General features: G+C 44.0%; 2 protein-coding genes across 2 annotated transcripts in view; one reads left to right on the forward strand and one right to left on the reverse strand.

Annotated features, from left to right (window-relative positions):
* The window catches only part of CCDC113 (coiled-coil domain containing 113), a 27,225-nt gene extending 17,906 nt beyond the window's left edge, over positions 1-9,319 (forward strand). The window contains exons 8-9 of the mRNA XM_004744278.3: positions 7,421-7,576; positions 8,551-9,319. Of these exons, the coding sequence (XP_004744335.1) occupies positions 7,421-7,576; positions 8,551-8,637 (243 nt within the window). The 3' untranslated portion in view covers positions 8,638-9,319. The remainder of the gene's footprint in view (positions 1-7,420; positions 7,577-8,550) is intronic.
* On the reverse strand, positions 9,013-20,569 carry PRSS54 (serine protease 54). Its single transcript, XM_013052161.2, is given in 6 exon segments — positions 9,013-9,585; positions 12,708-12,839; positions 13,417-13,675; positions 16,950-17,121; positions 20,481-20,529; positions 20,531-20,569. Coding segments are annotated over 6 exon segments (1,221 nt in total). The 5' UTR covers positions 20,567-20,569.
* Between the last annotated feature and the right edge of the window lie 1,780 nt (positions 20,570-22,349).

Consider the following 22,349-nt stretch of genomic DNA (forward strand, 5'->3'; position numbering starts at 1 on the left):
ACCCATTTTCCCCCATTGTGAACACCTTACAGTGGAATATTTATTAAAATTGACTAACCAATATTTATGTCTTGTGATTTTTATATGTGATTAATATTTATAATTTATAACATGTAAATATAAAAATATTTATGTTAGAATATGTTATAATATTATTCATATCGACTTGGTTTTTACCTGATGTCCTTTTCTGTACTAGGATCCCATCCAGGGTAACATACTACATTCAGTTTCACATCTTCTTAGGTTTTTCTTGGCTGTAATAGGCTTTATTTTTTGTTGTTGATGACCTTGACAGTTTTGTGAAGTGGTCAAGTATTTGTGAAGGATTTGTCTGCTGTCTTTCCTGGGATTAGATTGAGGTTAAATGGTTTTCAGGAGGAAGACTGTAGAGGTGAAGTGCCATTTTCATATTTTATCAAGGGAGCATACTCTCAACATGACTTATCATTGCTGATGTTAACCTTGATCACCTGCCTGATGTAATATTTTTTTTTAAAGATTTTTTATTTTATTTATTTGAGAGACATCACAAGTAGGCAGAGAGGCAGGCAGAGAGAGAGAGAGGAGGAAGCAGGCTCCCTGCTGAGCAGAGAGCCCAACGCGGGACTCGATCCCAGGACCCTGAGATCATGACCTGAGCCGAAGGCAGAGGCTTAACCCACTGAGCCACCCAGGCGCCCTGCCTGATGTAATATTAAAAGGGTTTCTCCATCATACAGTTACTCTTTCCTCCAATTTTCAGACACAGCTTTTTGGAAGGATGTTACCATGTGCAGCCAACACTTAAGAAGTGGAAACTTATAAACTATTTGGAATTCTATCTGGGATATTTGTCTATTCTCCATTTGTTTATTTTTAATCTTTTATTTATATAAGTATCAATTCTTGGATATTAATTTTAGTATATGTGCTATTGAAGTGAGCATGGATATTAATTTTATATGTTGGGTTATAATCTAATATTTTATTACTCACATTGTTTTACCTTGGACTTTGGAAACTCGTTCAGTTGGCTTCTGTGTCCATTCGGCATAGCCCCATTTTTTGTGTGTGTGAACACTTTTTCTTTTCTGGCACTAGAAAATGCTTGTGACTCATTTCCTATATTTCCCGCTCCAGCCCTAGAATTAGCCATTTCTCCAAGGAGTCCTGGTTCCTTTAATTTGAGAATAACATTGGAAACCAAAATCTGAGTGTGCTCATTGTTTGCTTTCATTTATGAAAGATAGTTTTGCTGGATATAAGATTCTTGTTTGACAGGGTCTTTTTTTTTTTTTTTCATTGAACCCTTAGAATATGCCATCCCACTGCTTCTGGCCTCCATTGTTTCTGATGAGAAGTCAGCTATTACTCTTATTTGGTTTCCTTTGAATGTAAGGAAATGTTTTCTCACTGCTTTCAGTGTTTTCTCTTTGCCTGTCATTCAGCATTTTGGGTCTGATGTGTCTGGGTGTGGATTTATTTCCAGTTTCATACTCAGAGTTTTTTGAGCTTCTTGAATATGTGGTTTAATATTTTTCATCAAAACAATATTTTTCATCAGATTTTGGAAGTTTTCAACCATTATTTCCTTGAATATATTTCCTTTGTCTTTCTCCTCTCCTGTTTTCATTACATGAATGTTGGCACACTTAGTAGTGTTCTACACATTTCTCTGAGACTGAATTTTTTTTTTCCTCTGTGTTTTCCATATTGCATGATCTCTATCGGTCTACCTTCAAGTTTACTAATTGTTCTGCTGACTTAAATCTCTGATCTCCTTCTGTGAATTTTTCATTTCAGTTATTGTATTGAAAATACTCCATATTTTCCATTTGTTTTTTAAAAAATTTCTCTTTATAGATATTTTCTATTTGATGAAACATTATTGTCATATGCTCCTTTAATTCTTTAAAAATGGTCACCTTGGTTCTTTGAACATATTTATAATAACTGCTTTGACCTTTGCTAAGTCCACCATCTGGACTCCCTCTGAGGTAGTTTATGTTGCTTCCTTTTTTTCCCGTGTGGGTCACACTTTCCTGTTGCTTTGTCTATCTTGTAATTTTTGTTGAAAACTCGACATTTTAGATAATATAGCAATGCTGGATACTAATTCCACCCACCACTTGCTTATTTAGTGATTTGGCTGGATTAATTTAGTAAAGTCTCTTTCTCCTGCTGTTGGTAGCCTCTGGTGTTGGTCATACAGTGTCCCTGACAACCAGGAATGATTGGCGTTTCTGCTGAGTTCTCTTCAACTCTCCTTCATCCTCCTGTGAAGCTTCTTGCTGGTCTAGTTCTATTGGTATCATACCCAGCTGTTAGCCTTCATTAATTACTGTTTGCTCTGTTGCTTTCAGCAACACCCTGGGACATTAACTGCAGCACATTCTGATCTAATCAAAGTCATGCCCCTTTTCAGGGATCTTTTTGGCAGTCTTCAAGGTTTGCTCCAACCCCAATGGTCTCTTTCTCTGGTTCTGTTAATTATCTAGCTGGTCCTCTGTTTTGCCTGTTGCTACTGATACTGTAGAATTATGATCTCTTAATTATTCTTTCTCTGGTCTGTTGTTTTGGTCTCTTAATGGTCTCTTTTCCTGGTTCTGTTAAACATCTAGCTGGTCTACTGTTTTGCCTGTTGCTGCTAATATCATGGAACTTCCATCTGCCTCTTAATTGCTCACCTCAAAGTTCTCCATTGTTTTCCACAAACTTCTTGGGCATGAACTCCCCACACTTTCTTCCAAAAAAAGTCAGTCCTTCCAGGCAGCATTCTAGAGCTCTCTGTTTTATAGCCTCTCCCCTTGAGCAAAATTTCTGTACTGTTGCAGTGGATCTCAGGATGGGAACAGTGGTCCACCTGTCTTGCTGTAACAGCCCTATTCTACAAGTGGAGTGCTGGGTAGGGATCACAGTTCCTGGTATTAGCACATCCCTCAAAGCTGTAGAACTTATTTTTTTAAAAAGATTTTATTTATTTATTTGGGAGAGAGAAACCACAAGTGTGGTGGGGGGGTGAGGGGGAGAGAGAGAGAGAAGCAGATTCTCTACTGAGCAAGGAGCCCTATGCGGGGCTCAATCCTGGAACCCTGGGATCACAACCTGAGCTGAAGGCAGACGGCTTAGCCGGCTGAGCCATCCAGGTGTTTCTGTGGAACCTTTTTTTAATGCCTTGATTCTTGTTCCTTCATTATTTTTATCTTAAGTATTCTTTCATCTTTTTCCTCACAAGATGTGAGGTTCCAGGTTCATGTTTAGATCTCACTACAGGAATATATCTATGCTAGACATGGCAGATATTCACTGAATCCTTCTTGACAAGTTTTTATTGCATTCTGATGTTAACTAAAAATAATTTTATTGGTTTGCTCCAGAGTGATTTAAAGCAGTCCTTCTCAGACTAGAAGGAGCAAACCAGACATCTGGGGATCTTGTTAATATGCAGCTTCTGATTGGATGGGCACAAGAGCAAACCAGACATCTGGGGATCTTGTTAATATGCAGCTTCTGATTGGATGGGCACAAGAGTCATCATTTTCTCCAGTTCCCAAGTGATGCCAGTACCGTAGACTGTACCTTGTGAAGCAAAGAATGAGAAGACAGTGCCAGGCCAGGAAGATTCACCAGCATAAAAGTGTTAGGTCTGTTTAAGCTGAGGTGCAAAATCATGGTATTCCAATTAAAATAACAAAGTTGTTTTTTTAAGGACTTAAATTGGTTCAAAAGTTATTTTGGAAAAATAAAAATATCCCCCAAATTCTTAAGTAGATGAGTGGACTAGCCCTTCCAGATACTGAAACATGATACAAAGTTACAGTATTTAAAACAAGCTCATGAACAGACTGGAAGTTCAGAGAAAAAAATAGAAGTCCTATGATAAGCCCCAGTACAGATCTCATATATGTCATGTATATGATCAGGTATCTGATAAAATTTTGATATAGGTGCATTTAGTTTATGGTAAAGGTATTGCAGTGGGGCACATCCAGATTATTCAATAAATGATCCGGGATGACTAGATAGTCATTTAGGAAAAAACAAAGTTGGAGCTATATATGTTATGGTGAAATTAATCCAGATGTATCAGAGATTTAAATATAAATGATAAAAACCCATTAAAGTCCTAAACTTAATAGTGGAACATTTTTATTATAATCTTGGGTTGGGGAGGGCTTTTGAACTATAAAATCCAGAAACCATGAAATCGGTATATAAAGTCAGTTCTATAAAAGCAAAGTTTTTGTGCACAGCAAAACCTATCATATATGAAGACAAAAAGTAAATAACTGGAAAAATGTGTTGCCCAAAACCACTGGGAGTGAATTTTCTTTTTCTTTTTCTTTTTCTTTTCTTTTCTTTTATTTATTTGACACAGAGAAATCACAAGTAGGCAGAAAGGCAGGCAGAGAGAGAGAGGAGGAAGCAGGCTTCCTGCCGAGCAAAGACCTTGATGCGGGACTCCATCCCAGGACCCTGAGATCATGACCTGAGCCAAAGGCAGAGGCTTAACCCACTGAGCCACCCAGGTGCCCAGGAGTGAATTTTCTTAAAACAAATATCTTTTACAAATTAATAAGAAAAATCTAACCAAAAAATAGACAAAATGGGTAAATGATTTATAAAGTTTACAGAAAAGCCAGAAAGTCTCAAACTTATGAAAAATATTCTACCTCACTGATAATAGAGAATAAAATCGTAACAAGAGACCACTTCCCCATCTCCTAGATTAGGAATGGTAAAAAAAAAATTGGTAAGACTGTTGAGAGAATGGGCAAAAACACAGGCAGCCTCAGGCATCACTGCATAGGTGGAATTGGCTTATGGTCAGAGAAGGCCCTTTAGTATTCCGTACCAAACATACCTATATGCTCGTGGCAGGGTCTAGGCACCATCGGCATTTTGGGTCAGCTAATTCCATGTTGTGGGGAACTGTCCTGTGCCCTCTAGGAAGTTTAGTGACATCCCTGGCCTCTACCTACTCGGTGTCAGTGGCACCCCCCTAGTTCTGACAGCAGAGAAAGTCTCCAGACATTGCCATGTCTCCTGGGAGCAAAACTGCCTCCTCCCTCACCCCGCAGTTGAGAACCAGTGTCTTTGAGCAGGCAATTTCACTTGCAGTAGTTCATCCTCCTGATGTACTTGCATATTTACAGTATGACCTCCACCTAGAAGATTAGTAATCACAGGATTGTTTATTGTACTAGCAGGGGATTGAGGAGCTGAGTAACTGTCGTTAGGACGTGTCAAATCAGGATACATCTACACAATGGAAAATGATGCAGCTGTTAAAAAGAATGAGGTTTTTTTTTTAATTTAAAAGATTTTATTTATTTGACAGAGAGAGATCACAAGTATGCAGAGAGGCAGGCAGAGAGAGAGAGGAGGAAGCAGGCTTCCCTCTGAGCAGAGAGCCCAACACGGGGCTCCATCCCAGGACCCTGAGAGATCATGACCCGAGCAGAAGGCAGAGGCTTAACACACTGAGCCACCCAGGCACCCCAAGAATGAGTTTTTTAATGTGTGGATACAGCTCTGCTGTTATTTATTGAGTGAAAAAAAAAGTTGGAGGGGGTAAAACTGAAAGCATTGGCTACTCTTTGGACAAAAAAGGTAAAATAAATAGGTTTATATGAGTATAGATTTCTAGAAGAATATGAAAAACCTAAAAATAGTGCATGCCTCTGGGAAGAACTGTGCAGCCAGAGACAGGTTGGGATGGAAGATTGTCACTGTATACTTTTATCCATTTAAATTGCATGTATTGCCTATTCAAAACAATTGTTAAAATAAAAAATAAGGGGTGCCTGGGTGGCTGAGTCAGTTAAGCATCCCACTCTTGGTTTTAGCTCAGGTTGTGATCTCAGGGTCTCGAGAGCGTGCCCAGTGACAAGCTCTGTGCTCAGTGGGGAATCTGCTGGAGTCTCTCTCTCTCTCTCTCTCTCTCCCTCTTTCCCTACTGTTCCAGTACTCACTCTCTCCCAAAAATAAATAAATAAATATTTAAACCAAAAAGAAAGGCAGGACATTGCTAGTTCAAAAAAAAACCACTGAAAGGAAAAGACTAGTTAATTTACTATATGATAATTTAAAAAATAAAACTTAAGGGACGTCTGAGTGGCTCAGTCATTGTCTGCCTTCGGCTCAGGTCATGATCCCAGGGTCCTGGAATTGAGCCCCACGTGGGGCTCTCTGCTCAGTGGGAGGCCTGCTTCTCCGTCTCCCATTCCCTCTGCTTATGTTCCCTCTCTCACTGTGTCTCTCTGTCAAATAAATAAATATAATCTTAAAAAAACAAAACAAAACACTAAAGGGGCACCCAGCTGGCTCAGTGGGTTAAGGCCTCTGTCTTCGGCTCAGGTCATGATCCTGGAGTGCTGGGATTGAGCTCCGCATCGGGCTCTCTGCTCAGCAGGGAGCCTGCTTCCCCCCCCCTCCCCCGCCTGCCTCTCTGCCTACTTGTGATCTCTGTCAAATAAATAAATAATATCTTTAAAAAAAAAACTAACTAAAAAAGATATTCCTCAAAAAATTGACTAACTATTGACCTGGCAATTCTACTTCTAGGTACATACCTAAGAGAACTGAAAGCCTGAGCTGGAAGAGATATTTATACACCCATGTTCCCAGCAGCACTATTCATGGTAGCCAAGGGGTAGAACCCAAGTGTTCACTGGCAGTTGAATGGAGAAGCAAAATGTAGCATATACGTACAAAAGGGATAAAATTCAGCCTAAATAGGAAGGAAATTCTGCATATCCTATAACATAGATAAACACTGATGACATTATATTGAGTGAAATAAGCCAGTCACAAAAGTACAAGTATTGTCTGATTCCACTTATATGAGATTCTTGAAGAATGAAATTGATAGAGACAGAAAGTAGATGAGTGGTTGTCAGGGCTTAGGGAAAGGGGTCCTGGAGAGTCCGTGTTTCATGAGTACAGGGGTTTAGTTTTGGAAGATGAAGAAAATTGTGGAGATGGAGGGTGGTAAAGCTCGTACAATACTGTGAATATACTGAATGCCACAGAACTACACACTCAAAATTGTTCAAAATAGGAAATTCTATGTTACATATATTTTACAAAAAGTGAGTTGAGATTGATCAAATCAAAGTGTGCTTAAGTACATAGTTTTTCCCCAGAAACCACCAAACCTAAGAAATCACAACAGGGAAAATAAATTCCTCAATAAAGGAAAGATGGAAGGGAAAAATTCTCTTTTAGACTGCACTTTGTGTTTCTGAACTGAATGAAAACATCATCATTTGTTAAAAAAAATCATCATCAGAATCTTATGATTCTCTCCACTTCTTTGAAAATTTCAACATGATTTTGAGAACTCCATTGAAAGTGGGGAGAGATGTCAGGATCAGTAAGTCCAGTAAGCCAGAACTGCCAGGATCCCTGGTTTAATGGGTCCTTCCCAACCCAGGACCGGGCCAAGGCTGAGGCTTTGAACAAAAAGCTCCGCAAACAGCTGGCTGAGTTCCGCTCGCCCCAGGTGATGGTGTATGTGCGGGAGAAGATCTTCAATGGGGAACTGGAGAAGACCATCAAGATGTGGGAAAGGAAAGTGGAGATTGCTGAGGTAAGTCCCAGAGAACCCCCAAGACAGGCAGTCTTTTCATGTCCTTCACATTCTTATCTAGGGTTTTACTTTTCAAGCTAAGAATCCCAATGTTTGGACATGTAATGTCTATGAGAAATCTCAGCAGTCCCTTCAAGTCTTATAGGAAAATGAAGGATGCCCTTGGATGCCCTTTCTTTCTTTCTTTTTTTAAAGTTGCCTTTTCAGTGTTAGGGACAGGGTCTTTTCAAGTGATCAGGAGGAGAGTCGGTAGTAATTGTGTTTTTAGTTGCTTGTTTTCTTAATGAATTCTGGAAGTTTCTGTATCACTTCCCCCACCATTGGTGATTTAGTCATTGCTACTTTATACATGGAGAAGCCAGTTTTTTAAAAAATGAGATAATGGATTTTTAATATCAGAACCTGATTCCATGCATTTACATAGTTGCCATGGGTCTTTCATCCTTAGTAACCCCACAGCCTTTCCGTATGGTACAGCGTGCTCAGAGCACCCTAGTCCCTTGTGAGCGTGGAAGAGAAAATGAGAAAGGTGCAAAGGGTCAGACAAAAAGAAGGGAAGGCACCAGGTCTGCCACAGGCCGGGTTGCATACGGAGGACACTGAAGACATCAGCAGAGTAGCTCAGAAACCCAGGCAGGTCACTTTGGAAGCCTGGTTTTTCCTGTCTAGACCCAGGCTCCTTTTCTCCCAGGACTTTCTCTTGCCCTTGCCATGGCCACTTGGTGGCAGGGAGTGAATTAGTATCCAAGCTTGGGCCCATCAGATTTGGAGTCCAGAATCAGCCCCACAGGAACCTGCAGCCTCTTCCTTCACCGACAGAAACAAACTCTTGGAAGAGTCTTGCAGCCTCGAATTGCCCACACATACCCCCTGCAGCCTTGCAGGGCTAGATGCAGGTTGTGTTCTGGAAAAATCACAATTGCTTTTCCCCAAATGACCTTCTCCCCACCCCACCCCCTTTTTCCTTTTTGCAGATGTCCTTAAAAGGCTACCGCAAGGTGTGGAATAAAATGAAAACCACCAATGAGCAGTTGCAGGCAATTTGCCCCCCTGAGAAATAGCCTGAGGGAGGCCACGGCTGCAGACCAGCGGGATCCATTAAAGTCATCAGTTCCTTTCCAGTCAAGAGGTCCTCTCACTGTTCCCTGTGCTGCGTGGTATCCCCGACTCTGGAGCCGTTAACACTGAAAGAACCACAGGGCACTCTAATGGTTTGACACTTGTTAGCCCACATTTAGTTCACAAGCACAAAGGAAAGTGACCATCCCGCATGCGGGAGTGGGGCAGAGGAGCCAGCCAGCCCAGAATGCGCCGTGGGCCTGTCCGTGGCAGCCTGGGTGTGCCAACTCAAAAAGACAGACACCAAAACGGCGTGGTGGCTGCCGGGCACTCAGCATCCCGAGCTTACTCTTCACTTGGGAGGGTTAGCTCCTAGACTAGATACCGTTGCAAAAGAAAACCAGCACAGAGAAAAACAAGATAATTTCTTGGGGCCAATGTAACCTGTTCTGACCTGAAGTAGACCCACCGCTGTCCCCAGCCTCCCCGTAATAGTCATAGTACATGGGTTGTGCGGCCATAACAGAAGACCTGCCTAATTCCCCTAACCCTTTCTCCCCCATGACTAGACTCTTTCTAGAGCTGTTTGTTGGCAATGCTGGAAATGTTGGCAAAGTTGGCAATGTTGGCAATGTGTGAGAGGTGACCTTTATATGTCCTTGCATGTATGTTTGGGACCATTCACCCTGGCCCAGCCCGGAGTGTTTTTTCGGCGTCATGATGACATGGGATGAGTAGCTGGGGAAAGGAAATGATTCCTCCCAGTGGTGGAAGGAAGAGAGGGGACGGCTGGTTTTCTTAGTCTTGGACATAATCCAGTCGCTATAGTCTTCCACCTTGATGTACAGAAATAGGCCGGGGCATTTCTCACCACCGTGGGACAAGATTCCTGTCAGCACCCACATGTTCAGTTTCTGGAGCTGGCACATCATTGGGTTTCCTGGGTCCCCCTGTGACAAAAGACAGAAGGCTTCAGGTCTTAGAAAAACTTATTTAAAAAAAATATATATCCTTCTGCAATTTACTATTTGTTCTAGAAATGCTTTACGCTAGTACTCACTGGAGATGGGGTAAATTATAGGCTACCAATTCCAAACTAGGCAGCCACTACCACAAATTCCAACACAATGACTTTTTCTTTTATTATGCAAATTATTTGTAGGCTTCTGCAGTTTGGCTCTAGCTTTCTGGTTCCCATTTCATTTTCATGCCCCTTTGACTAAATCCTCCCTGTCTTTTAGTTTCTCATTCCTCAAATGTTGACTCCTCCCCCTCCCCTTTTCTGGCTAGAATGCTTACATTTTTCCTTCTCCTCTCTGCTTTGTTTCTGTCCTTCATTTAAGCTGCTCCCTCCATCCCACACTCCTGCTGAGGTCAGAGTCACACACCCCCAGGAGCACTGGCCAGGGAGGTTCACAGCCTGTCCACCCAGGGCAGCTGTCTGTCCACGCCCCTGCTCTTCAGCCCTGCCCATGCTCCCAAATGAAGTGCTCCGCCACACAGACCTTATCTCCCTTCAAGGGAGCATGTGGGAGCTTGGCACGCTTCCCTTACATACATGACGACCCCAGTGAGTCACCTACTGGTCTCTGAGTTAAAGTGTTTGTACCAGGGGCAGAACTCCTAACACCATGCCTGGCATACAGTCTGCGCTCAGTAAAGAATCAGCTGTCATTATCCTGGTGTCTAGAAAAGGCCATCACTTCTCTGTGAAAAGCTGAGAAATATGGGAATAGCAACAAGACAACTTCTAGGTATCATTTACCTTACCTGCCCCACCCCGAGGTTCCCCTTCAGGGAATACCTGACCCCCATTCCAGCTCGGTGGTCCATCTTGGCCCAAGAGGGGTTGTCATTCAAAGGCTAGCCAGCCCCTTTGATCTGCATGGCTGCCTCTGTAGGAGGACAGGGCAAGCACACATTGTTCTTCCTGTCCCGTGCTGCCAGGGAGCAGAGGGCAGAGATTTCATCCCGAGTTCTGGCTGGCAGTGGTAGTACTGTCGAGTTGGCTCCTGTCTGCACCTGCTCATGTCTACCTGGGGCACAGAGGCTCTCGGGCCAAGCATAGCGTGGTCTCCCCTCCTGTCACCAGTCCCACCCCCAGTTTACTTAAACTGTGGTTTCATAGCTTGAGGAAGAACAACACCACAATTTAGGACAAATGGTTTGATGAATGAGTGTGGGGTAGACTTTCCTGGCTGTGGCATGGTTTTGCAAGTTGCCGTGTCTTGTGGGGGTGGAATACACCGCTTTTTCTCTTCCTCATAATCTATGGAACCGGACTTCTGTAGCCCAAGCAGCTGAGAGAAGTAGGACAGGGGCTCCTCTGGAGCAGTCCCACCGCATCTCCCAGGGGAGCCGCCCTGGCTTAGAGGGGCTCTTTCCTTGCGTGATCCTCAACCTTGACAGTGAACAAAAGCCCTAACGGTTGTGGGGGAACGGGGGGCGGCGAATTCTGAGTGATTCCACTTTGGGCTGGGTTTCTGGACACCCATTAGGCAGATACTGGATTTAGGTGATTTATTGTACCGTCATCTACATATTTGAATGACTTTGAGGATCTCTGGACGCTAGAACACGTTTCTGAGAGGAAAGGATCCTAGGTAGACAAGTCACTGTTTGTCTGAGCCAATTTGCAAGCACAGTTCAAAAGCAAAGGACTGACTGCAGGTGTGCTCCAGTTAAAAACCAACAGGTAAAAACCAATCTATTTGCAGATAGATTTAAAGAGGTAATCATTTAGAGTATGAGCAGCTTACCATATTCCATTGAATCTAAGATGCTCTTGAAAAATTAGCATCTTTGGAATGAAATGTGTCTCTTAATTGGTTGATATCAGAGTTCAACTAGCAGCATTTTCTCACTTGATGTTCCATAGAAAAAATGGTGTATTCTACAACTTAGGATCTTAGATTTAAGGAAATAAGGTGCTGGATTGATGGAATGGCTGATAGCAGGATTTTGATAAATAGCTATATTTTCTACTGTATGGTAACACATTATCTACTTTAAAAAGTTGTTAGTCTTCCACCTGGTAGAGAGTCCAGTACAAAGTAGGCACTCGGGGCACCACAGTGGCTCAGTGGGTTAAGTGTTAAGTGTTAAGATCACAGACAGAGTCTTGGGATCCATCCCTGAGTCAGGCTCCCTGCTCAGTGGGGAGTCTTCTTCTCCCTCTGCCCCTCCCCCACCCTTGGCTTGTATTCTCTTTCTCTTACTCACTCTCTCCCTAAAATAAATAAGTAAATAAAATCTTTAAAACAGTAGGCCCTCAATAAATGTTGAACCAACTTTGGAAGGTCAAACTTACTGCCTAATGAAACACAGTCCTTCAAACATTCGCAATAAAATTACTTTTAGAAAAAATTGTCTGCATATAGGTATTTTCCCCTCTTTCTCTAAAATACTTTCCCTAGATCATCTGGAAAATAAATTTCCCCACCAGGGAATCCTGAGTGGATGATCAGCACTTACAGAGGAGAAAAAGCACCTGGAAATCTGGTGGACTTATGTTTTCATCCTTACCCTAACGTTTTTTAACTGTGTGACCTCTGTAAACTGCACCTTCTCTGGGTGTGGACGTGAGGGAGCCTGGGCCAAGGGCTTGTGCATTTCGGCCATTTTGCTGAGGCAGCAGAAGCACATCTATACAGCCTGCATGCAGATGGAGGGCAGGGCTTCTTACAGAAAAAAACTTCGATAACTGATGAGCCCCTAGCATCAGAGTCTAGGCTCCATAGAAGCTGGAGACGAGGACCCCACCCTGTGGACACGCTGCAAGTATATCATGGTTTGAGCTCACACTTCCAAACTTCCAGCCAGTGAGAAAACGTCTATGACTTAGACATGCTTAATCATGTCACACTGAAAATGGTGCCTGTTTAGGCCATTCAGTAGATTTTTATGGAGCATTTGCTGTCTGCCAAGTGCTGGGAGACAGTTAGGAATCCCCAGTGCCAGACCCTTCCAGTTCCCATGGAGTTCACCATGCAACAAGGGAGAGGCCCAAGGCTTCCTTGAAATGACCACTGCTTAATCTCAGACTTTAGCTTTTACTCCGTCATGTTCTTACCAAGCAGACAGCATCAGTTTCCTGCTCTACGTGATTGCCACATCCTGTTTTCTTGATTCTGTGTAAAGGACACAGGTCGATGTCTTTCACGGAGATTTTCCTCAGGATACTCATCGTCATGTGATTTCCTGTCTGGACCATGCAACAGAGAGCCAGGAATTATTAACAAGAAGACATTTGCCTATGTCAAATAAACTACAACTCACATATCCAGAGGGGAATGAGTAGAAAATGTTCTGATAAACTCCTTTTCCTTATAGAAATCAGAACATGTGTCTGAGTTTTTCTGAAAACTACCTTTGCTTTGAACTTGAATCTGAAAATGTACATATTCCACCCTTCTTCCACATCCACAGAGAATACATTTCCTTGTTCATGTCCCACAGAAACAAAGATGGCTTACCCAAGAGGATAATCAGTTCAGGGAATAAGATTCCCTAACCCCTCCCTAACTTGGCACTCACTTCAGGTCGTTCCCTGCCTATGTACTTCTAATTTTGGTGTAGGACTAGAAGAAAAAGGACCAAATGCAAGAACGGTCACAGATAAGGCAAGCATTGCAAATCTTGACTGATTACATGAGGGTTCCAGCCCAACTCCAGAATCTTGAGCAGCCTGAATTATTCAGATAAGCCCCAGAATGGTTCATCCAAGTCACCCCCACCGCTAGCACACACACAGCCTCCTCTAGGAGAAGGAAGGCATTAACTGCGGACGTGGGATTCCATCCTGCCACCCAGCAATTCCGCAAGACTGGGGACACATGCAGCTTTCTGCCGAGGAAGCAGATGGGCTGGACCAGGCTGCTGAACTCTATTGCCGTGTCTGTCTTCAGGAGGGCTATGTTATTCGTCATGGTTTCATTATCAAAATCCTCATGGATGATGATGGTGTTGACTGGATACTCTTCATGAGAAATCACTTTGGCATCCATCTTAGCTATACCAACTATAACGATGACGTTCTTCCTAGAGAGAGAGCAAGGGAAACTTGAGAAGCCAAGGCATGATGAAAGAGTCACCCTTCCCTGTTTTCCTATTTACTGGGTTTTTGTTTTTGTTTTGCTTGGAATACTCATTCAACTCATTTTTCCTGGGCTAATTTTTACTGACCCCTTTGGCCCCAGTCCCTAGGAAATCTTTTCTGAACCCTTGTTCAGAAGGGAGGCTTGTGTCCTCCCTTGTGAGCCCATTGCATCTTGGGAATCCTCCATCCGAACATCATTTGTCCTACCACCCAAAAATAATCATTAAGTTGTGGCTGATTATCTTTTTTTCATGCTTTTCCCATGGTTTTATTTTTTGTTTTTCTACGTGGTCATTGTTACGGCCAAGATGTAAACTTGACTCGATTTTAGCACTTAACATGTTAACATAAACATCTTATCTTTTCATATTATATACTCTGTAAATACTCTTCAGAGAAATTCCGATTTTAATAATGATGGAATTCATTCTGGGTGTTTTCCCTTTCTCCTCTTGGGAATCACCCAAGGAAATATAGCAGAGTCTAAGAGGACAGTCCAGAAAGAAACTGAGGATATAGTCATCTTCCATGAAATTATAACTCTAAAATGAACACCAAGACAAAAACTCAAACTTCCCAAATTTGTCAGAAGAGACATACAAAACAGAACAAAGGCAATAGTGTGAAAAGAAAAGAAGCAACAAAAGCAGAAAACATAACCTAAAATAAAGCAAGAAGCAGGAGTTTCATTCTGACCGTCAATTCAGAGCAGAAGAGCACAAAGTAAGACAAAGAGAGGCTCTTAATGATGAGAAAGAATTCAGTCTGCAGTCTACAGTGAAGATGTCATAGTCATAAACATCTGCAGCCCATGACATAATGTTCACAAAGGGAACACTCAGGAAACAGAAAAAGCCTGAAGCTTGTTTGTGATAGATTTTCATTTACCTTTGGCAGCCTAGGACGATCAAGGAGATTACCTCCCCTGGTTTTATATATTAAATTGTACACCAAAGACAGAATGAAATTTGAATTTTAACTGTAGGAAATATTCACATGGATCACATATAGTAGACCACAAGGACAACTCCAACAAATTCCTTAAATAGTTCAGTTCACCATGAAGTATAACTCAAAATTCAATAATGTCAGAAAACAAAATAGAGAAAACACCCCACAACCTGGGTATTTAAAAACTCTGTCTTTAATAAAACTCTAAGGCAAAGAGAAATCAAAACTGAAATAGACCAGATAGGAAACAGCACTAATGAAAACACAACACGGAAAGCAGAACCTTTCTGGAAGGCTAGTTTGCAATGGCTACTACTGTTTGGCTGAGTCTTTCCACTCCTGGGTTATTTATGCTACAGGACATTGCATGTGTGTGGAATAACATATGTACAAGTATATCTACTGCAGCATTTTTGTACCAGTAAAAGATCGGAGGCAACCCCAATTTCCATTCATAGAGGACTATGCAATTATAGTAGATCCATCTTGGAATATTGTGCAGCTGATAAATGTGGGTGCTTTCTATGTAATGGTAAGAAAAGTTGGCTCCACATTCCCGGTAGAATGAAAAGGACTATGAGTGTAACACTGTGTTGGTGTGCTACCAACTGTATGGAGGTTGTTATAGATTGGACTGTGTCCTGCCAAATTTGTAGGTGAAGTCCTAGCCCCAAAGGTGACTGTATTTGGACAGAGGGCCTTTAAGGAGGTAATTAAGATCAAGTGGGCTCCTAAGTATGGGGCCCTAATCTGATAGGACTGGTGTCCTTGTAAGAGGGAACAGAGACACCAGGAGTACTCGCATTGAGGAAAGGCCATGTGAGGACACAGTGAGAAGGCAGTGGTCTGCAAGCCTAAGAGAATCTTCAAGAGGAACCAGTCCTGCTGATCTTGGATTTGATCTTGGACTTGGGCCTCCAAAATGGTGAGAGAGAAATTTCTCGTCTAAGCCACCCTGTCTGTGGCATTTTCTTATGGCAGTTCTAGCAGATTAATACAGGGGGAAGGAAAATTCTTTCTCTGTCAATGTATGTAAGAATCAATACAGATAGACCTATGGATATATAGATAACCATAAATACATTAATTAAGGAAGAGTTTTCAAGAAACTGATGACAGGCTATGGCTTAAGGGAAGGAGTTAGTCTCTGAAGGCCAGAGGAAAGAAGGAGCTGCTTTTCCTTGTATACCCTTTGGTTCCTCCTGAACATTATACTATATATATGTATTTTCATTTGAATGCATGTATTTTTAAAAAAAGGCAAGTGTTTTCAAATAATATAAATCATAGGTGTGAAAAATTCAGCAGCTATACAATATTTCATTAAGAGTTTACACTATTACTTATTTAGCCAATTATAGTAATTATAATCTCTCTCCCCATACTTTGTATGTATATATACATTTATATACACCTATAAGGCATATAAATAGTATAAAGAGAGATAGATATGTAATTATATATTATTTATATACTGTTTGTTATATGCTATATCTATGAAAGAGTAACTATAATTTACTTATCCATGATAATTGGACATTACATTTGCAGTGTTTTATGTGTAGCAAACTATCCTATGAACTTTGTGCATAAAATTTTTCCAGTGGCTGAAGTTACTTCCTTAATGTTGATTCCCAAAAGTGAAATCATGGGGTCAAAAAGTAAGATGTTTTACAAAAAAATTATTCCCTTAATACTGTTTGAGGTTTCTTTTTCCTGGTTTACAAGAATGCATATTTACTGTACAGAATTTGAGGAATTGAGAAGTTCAAAGATAAAATGGAAATCATGTGCATTCTCAGCATTTAGGAGATAAGTGCTCCTAAAACGTTCGCTCATTTCCTTCAACTCTTTTCTCTGTGTACATATGTTTGAGGCAGACATGTTGTTAAGGCTTGAGGTTAAGATTTTTAGGTGCGGGCTCCTAGCAATTCATTTAACAAGACTAGAGTCAGGACCTCTAGTATCAGGAGTCAGTGCCTGAGATTGTGGTAACATGGGGATGGATATCCTTCCTTTGGAGGCTGGAAAGATTTCATTTCACCTTGCAGTCCCCATGGCAGCCAACACATTGGACAGCATGACTTTGACAGCTGGTGATTTTAGGAACCCGAGAGTCCTGGCGAGCAAGTGCTGAGACAGTAAGAAGCCCTGTTGTCCTGTTACCAGGAATCCACCTCCAGGCTTCCCTAAGCTGAACAGAAAAAGATCCCTCCACCCCCACCCCCGGGGGGCTGTGTAAGTCCCAAAGGCAGGGGTACTGGCCTGTTCTGCAAGATGGATGCGATGCTGATGATCCAGAACTCACTAAGGATGCTGCCAAAAGCCAGGTGGGTGTACTGGGAATCCTGCAGCGACACCACCCACGGGAATTCCTTGTCGTTGACCAAACCCTCCTCGGAAGTTTCTATAACGCTGGCTTTCTGGATGCCACAACCTGTGGGGAAGGTGTGTGGGGACCTCACTGTTAGGGCAAGGAGTCGGTGGCCTGTGGACACCATCACTGCATCTGACCTCAGGACCCCCTCTCCTGCTGGTTCTGCACTCCTGGCTCTCCATCTCCATCACCACTAACTCTGCCACTGCCCCCTTGTTTCTTTTCCTAGTGGGTCTTCTTCTCCATAAAAGATGCTTGATGACATCTTTGAGTCTAGAAATAACCTTAGGCTACCGATGATCTCTCTCATCCATTGGGCCCTTAGCAGCACACTCGAGACAGTATCTGAAAGCTTTTACATACATCAGTGGTTCTCAACATGGTCTGGGACCTCTGGGACCCAAGACCCTTTCCAGGGTCTTTATGATTTAAATGTTTTCATAAGAACACTAAGACAGTATTTGTTTTTTTCGCCCTCATTTTATCACTAGTGTACAGGGGAATTTTCCAGAGGCTACATGATGTCATCACTCTTATGGCTAATAGCACATGTGAACCTGTGTGTTCTTCTGTTTTACAATTTTCCCAGCTTTTAATTTCTAATATGGTAAAGATGGGAATATACAGCGTCATAACCAAAATTTGGGGGGGAGGTCCTCAATAATTTTTAAGAATATAAAGGGGTCCCAAGACCAAAATGTTTGAACACTGCTGATATATACTACTTCATATAATTCCTCCAGCAGAATGAAGATGGACTTTCTCATTCTCCATTTGCGGGGGAGAGCATCAGGTTCTAGAGCTGGTAAGCACTGTCCAAGTTACACAGCCGATAGGCTACAGGGCCGGAATCATACTCCAAACACCTTCAACCACTCACCATCCCTGTTCCAGCCAACATTTCATATCCTCAGATTTGTCCTTGCTGTTCCCTACCTCAGCAGTTGGCATGAGTGGCTCCCCCATGTCTGTTTTACTTGCCAGTATATCCCTAGAGGGATACACCTGGCCCACCTGGCCCACAGTAAGTGCTCAGTAAATCATCTGGTGAATGAATAAGAGCATTTTGCCGTATCAAGCACTTCCTGAAGTCTTGTCATCAAGGGGCGAAAGGGTCCCACTAGATGGAGACTGTACCTGGCCTATTCAGGCAAGCTTGGCCTTTGCCTTCTCAAGCCCTCAAATGAGTTGCCTCCCACTGGGCAGTCTCTTGGGGAGTCTGGATTCTGTTTCAAATGAGAGTTAAATGTTGCCTAAAGTTTTAAATAATATTCTCCTCCTGCCAGGCCTGGTTTCACCCAAGATGCCGTATTGCTCTGTATTTTTTTTTTTTAAGATTATTTATTTATTTATTTGTCAGAGAGAGAGAGAGCGAGAGCGAGCACAGGCAGACAGAGTGGCAGGCAGAGTCAGAGGGAGAAGCAGGCTCCCTGCGGAGCAAGGAGCCCGATGTGGGACTCGATCCCAGGACGCTGGGATCATGACCTGAGCCGAAGGCAGCTGCTTAACCAACTGAGCCACCCAGGCGTCCCCGTATTGCTCTGTTTTAAAAAAGAAGTCCATATACATAGAATCATGGAGAGTGTAGCTGTGACAGAGCAGGAAGGACCCTTGAAGCACAAAGTCCCAGACTGGGTGAGCCAAGCCTCCTACTTCCCAGGCACCATTATGGGATGGCGTACACGTGGGGTGTTTTGCTCTTGTGGACTGCTGACTCCCTCCCCGCCCTGTGTCCTACCTCCCATGCCACTCTTCCTGTCCCAAGCGTCCCCAAGCCCAGCCTCCTTACTGGACCTAGAGGTATCTGTCTCATCCTCGGTACACAGAGTAGACTGCAAGGATTCTCAGCTCAGCTGCATGTTGCAGTCCTGCGCTGCCCAGCACTTCCCAGGCCCCTGGGGATGGGCTGGTGCACTGGTATTTCATACAGCCTCCCCAGGTAGTTTCTAATGCCTATTCAGGGTTGAGAGCCACGAGTGTTTTGGGAGGGCCCTGGAGGCAGAGTCCCAGGTACAGTTGGCCCCTATGCCGTGAGACCTGGGACAAGCCACTTCACCTTTCTGGGCCTCAGTTTCCTCTTTTGAAATGTGTGGTGACACATCTCTTGGAGTTGCAAAGATCACATGAGGAGACGATATGGGAAGGTGCTTTGCAAATTCTATCCTCATGACTGATAATGCTAAACCCAAGGCATCCCAAAAAGGGATGATTCCTTTTTTTTTTTTTAATGTAAACCACTACTCTGGTTGCTATTTATGAATCCCAGACCACAAGTACTTGGTACTTGTTTCTAAATTGGTGGCCCTGGGTGAGAGGTGTGACACGGTGGGCACCACTAGCCAGCTATGGGTCAGATCATTGGTGGCTATGTTTTCGGTGTTATTCAATTCATGGGACACTGGTAGTCTCTAGTGAACAAGGTTATGACTCTCACGCAGCCCAACAAGAACAGATGGGTGATGACTATTGCTCTCTGAAAGCTCTAGTTGGCTAGTTTATTTGACATTATAAAACCCTTGGATATAATGAGGAAATCTGACCCAGAAATGAAATGTTTGCCCTGGGTCACTTGCCTGAGGCTTTTTAAGAGGGAGGAGAGGCCCTTTCTGTTTTGTGGGCATCCCTTGGTCTTTTGGGGGCTGAAAGGAAATGGAGTAGGCTAGGAAGGTAGGGGGTTCACCCTTGATGTTGGGGTGTGTGGGGGGTAGGGTGGAGGAGAGTGGATGCTCTGTCATGTCTCTCATAGAACTCCAGGAAGTTAGGACAGAGCCAGCTGGTGGCAGCCAGAGCCACAGAGCTTGCTTGAGTCAGGTGCCCCCTCTTGCCACCTGCCCCTTTCTAGCTGGAATCTCAGTCCTGGACAACCAGGAGGTCAAAGGAAAGACTGAGGCCCCAGTAGGCTCCCAGGTACGTCCTTGCTTCTGAGTCCAGCCCTGCAATTGAGGGTCTGTTCGGCAATACACTCTTTCGGATTAGAGAGAAAAGGTTTCACTGGGACAATATTACCGAAGTAGAAACACAGGGAGGGCGTGGTTCCCAAGGGTACCAGCTGCCCACAGGGCCCCACCCCGGCAGGGGGAAGGACATCCCTACCTCATGGTGCCTGGGGGATGAGCCCCAGGAAGAGCAGGGTGGGCTTTCTGAACAGGCCTTTCGGTAGCCCGAGGCTTACTTTCCTAATGGCAGTCTCGCCGGAGGATCAGCTCTGACATCAGACTGGGGAAGCCAGTTGCCTATATCCACACCCCAGTTCCCTTTCTTTGCCTGATTCCCAACCCCCATGCCTGATATCCAAGCAGAGCCCTGTGAGTCAGCTTCCCCCTGGGTCCCTCTCTGGGCATCCCGGGCCTTTCCCTGGCCCATTCCCCCTGCCCTGTGACACGAGCAGCTCGAGTCCCCACAGCGAGGCGTGTACTCACTGGCGGAAGAGTGCGAGACGTACAGCAGAACTAGGAGCATCCCTCGCATCTCTGCCATCCCCAAAGCGAACTGCAGCGGACACCATGGGCAGCTGTGAAAACACAACATCCAAAGGCACAGGCTTTTCCTCTCCTCCCCAAAGCGGCGATTTCCCCTCCACCCCCGACCCCCAGCGTCAGATGCCCTGCCTCTTTCCTTTCCACTGACAAAGCTTCCAAGATGTGGGAAACCAGACCTGTCACGTCCCAATTGCTTGGTTCCGTGCAGTGAAGAGCTCCGGGCCCAGCTGCCCAGCGCTGATAGTCTTGGGATTGGAAGGGTGGCCCACGGAGGGGAGGCAGCCCTTGCTTGTCAGTTTTCTCCTCGACCCAGCCAGGGTCCCCGGGCTTCCCAGAGAGTTGGGGCTCAGAAAAGAGTTGTTTCTTGACTCATGGAACTCGACCCTTTTCTTAACTCTGTAGCCATAAAATGCTGCTGAAAGAAAAAGCAGGGTTAAGTGCAAGCCCATTCCCGGTTTGCCTGTCCTCCTGCACTCGGAGGGCTCCACTAATGCTGGGATTTCTTCTAACCACTGACAGCTTGTAATTCTACATAGCAACTGCCCAACATTTAGCTCAGCTAATGTGTATAATAACGCTGTGAGGTAGACAGTATCACTGTCCCCATTTTACAGATCCAGAAACTGACATTCCGACACTGAGAAGCCTGTCCAAGGTCACACAACTGCCAAGTGGTGGAGCTGGAATTTGAACTAGCGTCTGAGTTCAAAGCCCACATGTGTCTCACCATCCACCATACCACCGGGCCCACCCTTGCCTCAAACAATGCCCAGTGGCCGTTCTCAGTCACCGTGTTCCACTCATGACACTGATGTTTCTTGTTGTCTGGATGGCTCTCAGAGTCTTCTGTGAACTGCTACTGCCTAAGGAGAAATGAACTCACTCTGACCTTACACAGCAGAGCTCAACAGAGGGATTCCTTCTGCCTCCTTGGGAAGAATGTTCCATTGTGGCATCATCGTTACCATGGTGTCACCAAGCAAACGTCTAGACATGGAGACCTAGGAGGAGCCCGGATGAAAAGGCTGCCTGTTTCCTAAACTTGGCAGGGCTCTTCTGGAGAAGAAGAAGAAGACATCCCTTTTGCTGGATCACAAAGCCCGGTCCGTGTGGCCGTGGTCTGTCTACGTCCTCAGTGGGTGCTGAGGCACCCGCCCTGTGTCTACATGACTTTGTCAGATTGGATGGAAGAAGCCCATAACTAGGCTGGGTTGGGTTTTTCCAACCCCCACAAGCATTCTGACACTCTCAGTGTGGTTTTCTGGGGCTCAGTTTCCCTTAGTGTTTCAGCTTGCAGGTCTGAGTTACGCCACCCTGTGCCAAACCACGGGGCCAGATAGGATCTGCACTCCAGCCCTCAAGAGCAGCTTTGGTTTCAGCACAAATTCCAGAACCTGAGAGAAGTGTTGACAACATTGTGGTAACACGTAACTCCGCGGAATCCCGGGCTGCCAGCTCAGTTGCATGAAGGATGTTTGTTAGACAGGTAGGTGAATGGCTAATAGAAAGAAAGACAGCTGGACAGAAGCGAAGTCTGACTCAGAAGGTAGTCACTATCTCCTTCCCCTCAAGACTCCCCCTGACATTCTTCGTGCCTCATGATAATCTGTCACTTTTAACACCGAGCAATGGTTGGCTTCTGCTGGAGAAGAGCAGAATGGGAAAGATTTGGGGCAGTGGAAGATACGGAAGTTGACCCTTCAAGTCTGTTCCTCATCACGGTGTCAAAACGCTTTCACATGTATTTTCTTATTCATGATTTACAGTCACCGCGCCAGGATGAAGGAATTAAGTGGGCTTTCCCCATGG

The sequence above is a fragment of the Mustela putorius genome, unplaced genomic scaffold (assembly GCF_011764305.1).
Source record: "Mustela putorius furo isolate JIRA1106 unplaced genomic scaffold, ASM1176430v1.1 tig00000174_pilon_pilon_pilon, whole genome shotgun sequence".
Taxonomy (NCBI): domain Eukaryota; kingdom Metazoa; phylum Chordata; class Mammalia; order Carnivora; family Mustelidae; genus Mustela; species Mustela putorius.